The 11370-nt window shown below is 38.1% G+C and overlaps 1 protein-coding gene and 1 non-coding gene across 2 annotated transcripts; both read left to right on the top strand.

Moving 5' to 3' along the window:
- The first annotated feature begins 1389 nt into the window (after positions 1-1389).
- LOC134755006 (large ribosomal subunit protein eL8) lies at positions 1390-11120 on the top strand. Its single transcript, XM_063691486.1, has 7 exons — positions 1390-1549; positions 1951-2065; positions 6310-6459; positions 8068-8156; positions 8988-9119; positions 10024-10146; positions 10916-11120. The coding sequence occupies exons 1-7, from the start codon at positions 1535-1537 to the stop codon at positions 11096-11098; spliced, it is 807 nt and encodes a 268-aa protein (XP_063547556.1). The 5' UTR covers positions 1390-1534; the 3' UTR covers positions 11099-11120.
- Positions 2386-2462, top strand: LOC134755277 (small nucleolar RNA SNORD36). Its single transcript, XR_010129031.1, has one exon. It is a non-coding gene; the product is annotated as a small nucleolar RNA SNORD36 (small nucleolar RNA).
- Positions 11121-11370: the final 250 nt, after the last annotated feature.

Here is an 11370-nt window from a genome sequence, read left to right as displayed (position 1 = left end):
ACCACTCTTACGCCCGTCCATTAATACTATTAGAGTTAGACCAAGAAAAACTTCAGCGATTTTGATAGCACACGCAGTGCAAGTGTTATTAATACGTCATAATTTCATAGAAGTTTGACGCTTAAAATAACACTTGCACTGCGTATGCTATCTAAATCGCTGCAGACTTTTCTTGGTCTAGAGCGAGAGATTTATGGCCAATCCAGACGGGATTTTATTTTCGCCAATCTGATTAAATTGTCTCATTGGTGCGTGTTGAGTACATTCAAGATAATATTTAATTTGTATGGAAAATAGGAAGTCTAAAGATTTTATTTATAATTTTTAAAAGTTTTTGTACAAAGGTGTAGGAGTACAATCTATTTTTTAATTATTTGCTCGTGTTACATTAATCTGATATATGTATACACCATAGAGTAACTTATACTAGAGCGGTACTGTCATAGTAAATTTTGTAACCCCAGTAAATTCACTGCCATCTGTCGACACACTTTAAAACTAAAAATGAAGATTTATAAAAATACGATAGAATGTATTTAAATATAGATATATGATTTTTTTTATTTGCATTAGTTATTTTTATGATTTTGACCCATGTTCTTTCACTGATATGCGTTAAAATTGTTAAATAACAAACGAAACCGTCAACGCCATCTATACGACTGTAGGCCAAAACTAGTAGCGCCCTCTGAACGAGAATCAAATTTTCTTGATTTTCGAGGCACGTTTTTTCCTTAGACTGTATCCATCTTCTTATATCTATCTTTGGTATACACAGACCATACATTGAACTAGGTTGTAACAAATACTGGCATTTCGCTTCGCGTGGTAGGTGTTCATTTATTTGTAAAATGTATAAGAATCCGCTTAGCCGCACTCATAGACTTAGACTAAGTTGGCAGCGGTTTTGATATCCCAGACGGTGCAAATGTTATTTTAAACTTTAAGTTGTTATTAAATCAGAAGTAAGGCAAAAAACATCCACTTAATAATTTATGTTAGGGACCATTCAGAGTGGATGATCAAATTGATATTTGATTAGAAAAAAATTGGCGTCAGTATTATCTAGCTTCCACCCCCTCACGTACACAATTTCTTAGTGGAATCGGCGAGTCAATGTCCTTCTGTTTTTACAATTTAATCAGATTGGGTCAAAAATTGTGCCGTATGGGCTGCTTTATTATCTCCGACACAACCTGTTCCTTGTTTTTTTTTTCCTTAGACAAATGCTGAAAAAATATTTATTTCCATTATAAGGGACAACACAATAATAAATCGTACCTTTTTAAACAATGTTTTTAACTTTATTTTAGATAATTGATTGGATGAGAAATCGGATCGTGGAAGCACTGCTTAATAGAAAATAAAATATTTTACACTGGCAACGCTATTAATCCATAGACATTGCAGTTTCCATTCCGCCTTTGACGTCTCCTCCTTTTTCTTTCGGCCATTAACGCCGAAAGTTTGGTGTTCACATTGAGTCACGGATCCATTCGTGGCCCTTAGATCACTTATTTAAAATCCATTCAAGATGGTGCAGAAGAAGGTAAAACCTATACGTGTTTCGTTAAATAATATATTTTATGTCGAGATTTAGACAAAACTTCACTTTTCTTAAAATGTCGTCGGGTGCTACCTTGGAACTTCGTGTTTCGCGTGATGATTATTTTATCTACATGTAAGTCGTGTAACTAAGTGGTACCCGTAACTAGCTTTTCGGTGTTTATTAATTATATTTCCTATTTATATTTCACGTGTTATTTCAATAGAATCAATAGTTTGCGTCTAAACACTTTGCGACATAACCTAGAAATAAACCATGATGTTAACTTCTCAATGAGTGCCATGATTACACTATTTTATCACCAAGATCGCTGAAGAGCTGCAAATTAAGCACAGTATTTACAGTGTCCCTTCCTTTACTGAAAGTGTTGTTAATTATTTCAGCCCAAAAAGAAGGTCGGAAAGAAGATCGCGGCCGCTCCGCTGGTCGTAAAGAAGGTTGAGCCCAAGAAGGTAGTCAACCCACTCTTCGAAAAGAGGGCCAAGAACTTCGCTGTTGGTGAGTACTACCATTAAAATTACGTGTTTGAAACACAATGTGATCTTTAATATAACCAGTGAATAGTGGAACTAAGGAAATTTATATTGTTTGGAACGTAACAACGTGGTCACATTGTTTTTTGAACCTAAATATTTATAGGTTACGTCTAAACATTAGCTTTGTGAATTGATCAGTGGTGAATTCAGTGGATACACATTTAAAGAAAAACTGGGAGTTCAAACATGTTTTTTTGTGGATTTAAAGACAATTTTTTTACTCTAGCATGATTCTTTACTTCGTCTACTGTCAATTCATATAGCAAATGTTATTTCCATGGATCTAAATGATGCAAAACAAACGATCTGAAACAACCATGTGGTTGCAAATATTACGAGCTTTTTAACACTGACAAGATCCTTATAATTATTTATTGCTCTGGTTTGATTACAATTAATTTATTTTAACTTCATTGATGGGAGTTTCAATTGAATTAGTAATTTAGATGGTTTAAAGAACTATTTACCCAACTCAAAGGAAGGAAATGATTTTAGTAGTATATATGTGTGTCAGAGAGTGCCTGGCATTGTATTGTATTGTATTGTAGTTCGGGCGATTTTCCGCAACTCGACGACTGGCGCCTATTTTGCGTGAGAGTGCCTGGCATGTTTCTATTGTGTTCCGTTGTGGAGTGATTTAAACTACTGAGTAGGTTTAAATAGATTATTATTATTTGTAATGCAGGCAGGCAGTTTAAACAACTGATAATGCCTGTATCCAGAGTCATAAACCAAGTTCTCAGTGTTGAGTAGAATTTGCTTTGTGCTTATCTAATTTATTCTTAAACTCATTGACACTTTGGGCCGCTACTACATCCTCTGGTAGTTTGTTCCAAGCGTTGACCACTGTTGCTAAAGAAGTGTCTATGAGGATTATTGTAGGACCTGTGAGATTACTAATAATTATTTCCTAAATTGAGGAAGTTCTATAAAAAAAAATAGTTTTTCTCCTACATCTTCCTAATTGCAAGTGTTTAGGATTAGGAATAGTCTCGTCATAACTAAGCAGCTCTATAAGTTATTTAATTATGTTATTGTTACTATAATTTGTGGCATTCCATGCCTAAAGGGTCCTTATGCACATGGAGCATAATGTCGGGAATTGTGCAATACTGCGTAACTAACAGATGCAGTAAGGTCCAATTTCTTTGTTATTGTTTGAATTTAGAACTATATCGTCTTGGTTAGTTACGCAGTATTGCACTATCCCCAATGATAGGACCCTTTAGGCATGGAACGCCACATTTGTATGCTAGATGCTAAGTATAATTCATTAATTTGGCATACATACAGGTAGATGGAAATTATGTTTATGTAATCCATTGGTTTTGTAGATAAACCCAGCTCCAAAATTGTGAATGAATTAATATATAATGTCCATGCAATTTTGCTGCTTGAGGTACTTATAAGGTCTGGTTGCCAAAATATTTTTAATATGCAGGTATTTATTAGCAGACAGACCCTCTCATACAGGTGTATATGTGACGTTTTCAACCAAAAGGTACCACATTGTCGCTTGATGATAAGGATGATTTCTAATTGAAGCTATATGGAAATAGCGCCTTACTGACAAGCAACAATAAGTACCCTTTTGGTTAAAAATGGCACATATGTTTGTAGTATTCAGTGTTGGCTGGCAATTTGTGATTAGAACATTAGTGGCATAGTACAGTCGCCATCAGATATATCGGAGCGGCCAAGGTGCTCACGAATATCTGAACACGGCTCTATTGTCAAGGCGCTAGGTGCGTGTTCACATATATTTTTGAGCACCTCTGCTGCTCCGATATATCTGATGGCGACTGTACACTGTTTGTGTACTATGCCAATACTATTTTTACGTCAAAAATAATCATATAATGTTCAGCAAACACTGCTTAATTTAAATTAAATCTTGCACTGCGCAATGCGACTGAATAAAATTGGATCCCACCAAATACATTTTCATGCAAAATGTTGCCAAGACGAAACCATAAGGCTTGCTCTGTCATCATCAAAAGTTATCACATCTCTTGTAGAGCCAAGAGCCAAGCTTCTAACTCTACAAGCCCTAACTTCACAAACATCACCTTGTCAAAATATGTGGCTTGACCGTTTCGTTACTACATAAGGTGAGAAATTTATTCACTATACATTATATTTTATTAATACAATAGTTCTTGTAATAACGAAATATATACATACCTAACCTAATAAACTATCTTACATACCAAATTTCAGCTTCCTAGGACAAAGGAAGGTTTTGATTTATTTATTTAATCATATGGCCAATGGGTTTTAATGAGTGAGTGACGAAGTTGGGGTTTCTTTGATATGAATAAAATCTAAAGGATAAGAGCTATGCAATTGAACATTTTTATGCTTAATAAGTCCACTAGTGACATCATATCCCGAGAATTTTGTTTATCTGGTATAATCCAAACCCAAGTTATGATGGTTCAAAAAAACGACCTAGCGCTTCGAAAAAGGTAGCTAGTGCCCTTGCGCTTCACTTTGTTCGTCTTGGCGGGGGCACTATTTAAGTTACTTTTATTTAATTTGGTCAGTTTTAAAACAACAAATTAAATTCCGTTTTCTACATACATACATACATACATATAATCACGCCTATTTCCCGGAGGGGTAGGCAGAGACCACGGATTTCCACTTGCTACGATCCTGACATACCTCTTTCGCTTCCTTCACTTTCATAACATTCCTCATACACGCTCGCCGGTTTAGGGTGCTCTTGACCTGGCCTTTCTTCAGGATTTCCCCGATCTGATCAGAGAAAGTCCGCCGAGGTCTGCCCCTTCCAACTCCCGTTTCTACCTCTCCCATATATACTCTCTTTGTTAGCCTTCTTTCACTCATTCTTTCCACGTGTCCAAACCATCTCAACATACCTTTCTCAATTTTTGACACTACATCTTCGCTCAGTCCACACTTTTCCCTTATCACACTGTTCCTAATTCTATCTTGTAATCTCACACCACACACACTTCTCAACGCTCTCATTTCCACTGCATTCATTCTGATGCCTCTTCTGCCATACCCAACTTTCGCTACCATACATAAGTGTAGGCACCAGCACCCCTCTATGCACAGCCAAACGTGCCTTTTGCGACACCTTCTGGCTGCTCATAAAAGCGTTAAGTGCTCCATTCACGCATTCCGTTTTCTAATACTGTTGATTCAAGATTGACTGGTGATTTTCCTTATATAGTGGGGCTGCTAGAGTATGAATTTAGCCTGAATGCTCCTAACATGTTGTTTTCAGGTCATTTTGAACTGCTTAGCTACTTCTTTTACTGATCTCAGTTTATTATTACTGTGTAATACTAGGAGAAACCTAGTAGTAGTGTTGACAGATTTGCTAGTGAGTTTTATGTGGTCGCTTGACCATCTAAAGCACATGTCAACATAACCTCACTTGCCAAGTGATCATTCATCAATTTTATTAATTCTAAGGCTTTGCGATATCCATCTATCTGTATGATTGTCTATATACAGTTAAACAAGCAATATTTGTGTGTGTTTTTGTCAGCCAAACCTCATTTTGGCCTAAACTAGTTGGTACATGTAACTTGGGACAATATAAGTAGGTCTAAACAGAATGGGACTTTAACCCAGGACTAGCTTCAAAACAACACCAAAACTTTACAATAATTGCACTATTTAGTAGCTAATAAATATGTTTCATGAAATTGTCTATGTAAAGTCTGCACTGAATTGACAATAATGTATGGGAACGCAATACTGGAGAACAAGAACAAAAATTAAAAAACTGGACAAGTGCGAGTCGGACTCGCCCACCGAGGGTTCCGTACTTTTTAGTGTTTGTTGTTATAGCGGCAATAGGAATACATCATCTATGTGAAAATTTCGATATCACGGTTCATGAGATACAGCCTGGTGACAGACAGACAGACGGTGGAGTCTTAGTAATAGGGTCCCGTTTTTACCCTTTGGGTACGGACCCTAAAAAGCATCTATTTTGTTCAACATATAACACGCATGGTTTCAACATCAGAGTAGGTAGTCAAATATGAATATATTTGACATTGCACTTGTCTTGAAATCTTAGTGATAGTGTGGTGGCGTGTTCAGATATAGAATGTGGACTAAAACCCCCAAACCAGTAGCAATAAATATCAGTAATAAACTTACCACATACTTACCTGTAAGACTTGTTCTGACATTCATTAACCCCCTACCATCCCGTAGGCCAGGACATCCAGCCCACGCGCGACCTGTCCCGCTTCGTCCGCTGGCCGAAATACATCCGCATCCAGCGACAAAAGGCGGTGCTGCAGCGCCGACTCAAAGTGCCGCCGCCAATCAACCAGTTCACTCAGACCTTGGACAAGATCACAGGTGATTTATGACTTAGCTATTTGAAGATGCTGCAAATAACTTTGGAGCGCGGGGATCACGCGCCTTTATCACTTACTTGACCATCGTGCCTATTTCCTGTACATTTCTGGGTCGTTAAGTAACAGTTGGAAGTTTCTAAGGTTTAGTTGAAGTACAATTTGGACATCTGAAACAATAAGACAAATTTTCCTTATCATTTGACAATTGTCAACAAGACCTCAATTGGTCAAGACTCAAGGGGATCACATCACTTGTCATGAGTGGCGTCTCCATCATTATTGATAAAAAAATAACGAATACTAACACAAGTACTACTTTTAGTACAAATATTTTAGTTTAAAATTTGATGGATGAAGGCGGAAAGTGGGGCTGAACGATACATTATACCAATGAGGATATAATAAGATAGAGCGGTACTGTCATAGTAAATTTTGTAACCACTGTAAATTCACTGCCATCTATCGACATACTTTAAAACTAAAAATGAAGATTTATAAAAATACGTTAAAATGTATTTAAATATGGATAAATGATTTTTTTATTTGTATTAATTATTTTTATATGATTTTGACCTATGTTCTTTCACTGGTATGCGTTAAAATTATAAATAACAAACGAAACAGTCAACGCCCTCTATACGAGAGTTGGCCAAAACTAGTGGCGCTATCTGATCGAGAATCAAATTTTCGTGATTTTCGAGGCACGTTTTTTCCTTAGACTGTATCCATCTATTACGGAGTTATATCTATCTTTGATTATACATTGCGATAAACAGGCTGTTCAAACACAACTTTGAGAACAAATCAAATTATTTTATTAAATATTTTTAATTTGTGTTTTTTTAATTAGTCACACTACTATTTCAGTTTATATAGGCTGTTCTAAGTTTGACAGTACAATGCATGACACTGAAGACGACATGTACTGCAGCTATCAACTTTCTGAACTTTCTGTGCCGCTGTACAGTATATCTTTGTCCATATTTTTTCACTCCACAAGATGTGTGTTATATTACTGTAGCTCTTAACCATAGAGTAACTTATACTAGTGCGGTACTGTCATAGTAAATTTTGTAACCCCAGTAAATTCACTGCCATCTGTCGACACACTTTAAAACTAAAATTGAAGATTTATAAAAATACGATAAAATGTATTTAAATACAGATAAATGATTTTTTTTATTTGCATTAATTATTTTTATGATTTTGACCCATGTTCTTTCACTGATATGCGCTAAAATTGTTAAATAACAAACGAAACCGTCGACGCCATCTGTACGACTGTAGGCCAAAACTAGTAGCGCCCTCTTAACGAGAATCAAATTTTCATGATTTTCGAGGCACGTTTTTTCCTTAGACTGTATCCATCTATTACGGAGTTATATCTATCTTTGCTCTTAACTAAACGTCCATATGTAAGGCTTATCCTAAACTGATCATACATATTGATACCTACCTATCTTTTACATGATGAATATCCAAATGCAACTATGAAATAATCCATGATTATCATAAACAATACGAGCTTTTTAACTCTGAAGCTAACAACACCCCGCTACCAACTGATATTTATACTATACAGCCACTAACTAGGTTGTTTTTGTTTCAGCTAAGGGACTCTTCAAGATCCTGGAAAAATACAGGCCCGAGACGCAGGCCGTCCGGAAAGAACGCCTAAAGAGAGCTGCTGAGGCCAAGGTATGCACAAATATTAACATCTTTATTTGTAGTCTGAAAATATGTATTTTAATTACAACTGTATCTAAACTGAAATAGATATCATACACTAAAGAAAAAGTGACCAAGTCCACCGGTGGCTGAGGCGGGAATCGAACCCCGCGTCTTCAGCATTTTTTTTAATACCACGTTGGTGGCAATCAAGCATACGGCCCGCCTGATGGTAAGCAGTTAACGTAGCCTATGGACGCCTGCAACACCAGATATATTACACGCGCGTTGCCCTTTAAAAACTTGTACACTCCTTTTTTGAAGAACCCCATACTGTAGCCCCTCGGGATAACCTCGGCAGGGAGCTCATTCCACAGCCGAAGCGTCTGCGGGAGGAAATTCCTCTTAAACCGCACAGTACGCGACCATTAGCTTTCGAGGCGGCGGAGGTTGGACACTTTTTCTTTAGTGTATGATATCTATTTCAGTTTATAATTTATATATAGTAGTGTGACTACTTAAAACACAAATCAAAATATTTCATAAAATAATTTGATTTGTTCCCTAGTTGAACTGTATCTACTTCTTAACTTGAAATTTTGTTAATTATCTGTAGGTGTGTCAGTCTTGGACAAAAGATCCCACTGAATTTATGAGCTCTATTTGCTTCTCAAAAATTTATAGTACTTTCTAGAAAACCACTGCAAAACTAAAGAATCTGTGAAAAATGTATGGACATGATGCATAACAACACTTCCTGAAGGCCATGATGACCTCTAACCACCAAGATCTCTGATGCCACCACTAGTCCAACCCTCTCTCGCTTCCCACAACTCTCGACTAACCGCCACTCTTGTGCAGGTCGCCAAGAAAGATGAACCCCTGCCCAAGAGGCCCAACACCATCCGCTCCGGCACCAACACTGTCACCAAGCTGGTGGAAAAGAAGAAGGCACAGCTGGTCGTCATCGCTCACGATGTCGACCCTATTGAGGTTAGTAACTTGACCTTTTGGACGCCAATGACGGATATATCGGCACCGCAGGTCCAAACGCCAAAGACGGATTAATCGGTCACAGACCAAAGAGCAGCATAGACCTACGTGCATGTGCATAGAGTTCAATTTCAGTTTTGACACTTTGGTAAAGTGGCGTCCGACTGACAACTTTTGTGTTTGACATGGCGTCGAAAAGGTTAATTATGTACATACCAAGGATAAAAATGACCGCATTATAAGCGTACTAGCTTTTGCCCGCGACTTCGTCTGCGTGGAGTAACTGTTTTTTATCAATTCCCCATATAAACTTCCATCCCCCTTTTCACCCCCATAAAGGATGACTTCAGGGATAAAAACTAACCTATGCCCTTCCCCGGGAATCAAACTCTATACCAAATTTCAACTAAATCGGTTTAAGCGTGAAGAGGTAACAGACAGACACACTTTCGAATTTATAATATTAGAATGGATAGTTATTTTATCCGTTGCGTAGTTTTAAAGATCTAAGCATACATAGGGACTGACGGACGGACAGACAGCGGAAAGCGACTTTGTTTTATACTATGTAGTGATACAACAAAGTTGTTATAAGTAGTATAAGTACTTATTTATCTAGAGCTTAAATCCCTTTAATTGAATCATAAAATGTATACAAGAGACATCAGAATCAGAATTTCTCATTAATCCTGGATGGTTCAGGTGACCCTAAGAGGGTAGAGTGAGTTCATCCGAGTTGAAGCTAAGTGAATATTTGTAGCTGTGATGTTAGAATTTCTTCACCTGAGGCTTTTGAACAAGATTCACTAGCTGCATGAAGACCATTGACTCTGAGCTGCCATCTCCCTCCCATCACACAATAAACCCCTATCACCATGACCTTACGTGCGATATCTGTTTGCAGCTGGTCCTGTTCCTGCCGGCACTGTGCCGTAAGATGGGCGTGCCCTACTGCATCGTCAAGGGCAAGTCTCGCCTTGGCGCGCTCGTGCACCGCAAAACTTGCACGTGCTTAGCGCTCACACAAGTTAGTATTTTTATATTTTGTTCTCATACTTGTACATGTATATCTTAAACTCTTTAAGCGCCACTAGCACCATCCCACTAACCCGGGGCACGGGTGCAAAACTCCTTGCTTCGGGCAAACTCTGCTCCGTTCAGCTCGGCATTGCTCCTAAACTATTAGGGTTGGCACAACTTGACGTCCCTTTGAGTGCATGACCACAGATAAGATAATGACTTGAATTTTGACAACCCTAATTAGGCGAAAGGGATAGTGCCATGTATTAAGGGACAGCTTGGTTCGACCCTGAACCGCTGTAACTTCGGTTTTGTAGGAAGTTTCCTTTCTGTACTGTAGTACTATTATTTATTCTGTGCCCGGAGTTAACCCGTTAAACCGGAAGTTACCATGGATTACCAGTACAATTTGACACTGGGTAAACGGTTTAACCGCTTAACCCTGGGTTAGTGGGATCGTACAAGTCGCCCTAAGTGTCATGTAAATCTCAAAACTATTTCAAATCCAATGTAAGCTTTTTAATTACAAAAATACTTACAACTTACTTAATACTTTGAATTTTTTTCTAGTGCTAAACTGAATCTCAATATGAAGCGTATTCGTCATTTAAAATTAGTTACCACATTCTCTTAAAACCTGACATGATGATTATGTTATTTGCTATCTGAGTGCCATGATGTCAACTCATCTACCACCAATAGATTTATCTGAGGCTGCCCCCATTCACCATACTCAACCCTCCTCGTACAGAGTAATATATTACTTGTTTCAACAGGTGGAGGCGGGTGACCGCGCGGCCTTCACCAAGGCCGTGGAAGCCATCAGGACCAACTTCAACGACCGGTACGAGGAGCTGCGCAGGCACTGGGGCGGCGGCGTGCTCGGCAACAAGTCCAACGCGCGCATCGCCAAGCTGGAGAAGGCCAAGGCGCGCGAGATCGCGCAGAAACAGGGTTGAGCTGAATAAATCTTAATGCGTACCCGTTGTTTTATTTGGATGGCTAGAGAATTAGAAATACGTTACTGTCAAGCAAAGCCCGGCAGTCTGTCTAAACCTTGAAGAAATTATTTATTTATTAATTATAACAAAGATAGATATAACCCCGTAATAGATGGATACAGTCTAAGGAAAACACGTGCCTTGAAAATCACGAAAATTTGATTTTCGATCAGATAGCGCCACTAGTTTTGGCCTACTCTCGTATAGAGGGCGCTGATGATTTCGTTTGT

Source organism: Cydia strobilella, chromosome Z (genome assembly GCF_947568885.1).
Source record: "Cydia strobilella chromosome Z, ilCydStro3.1, whole genome shotgun sequence".
NCBI classification, from domain to species: Eukaryota; Metazoa; Arthropoda; class Insecta; order Lepidoptera; family Tortricidae; genus Cydia; species Cydia strobilella.
The sequence above is the reverse complement of the archived record's forward strand: the minus strand, read 5'-3'. Positions and strand labels throughout refer to the sequence as shown.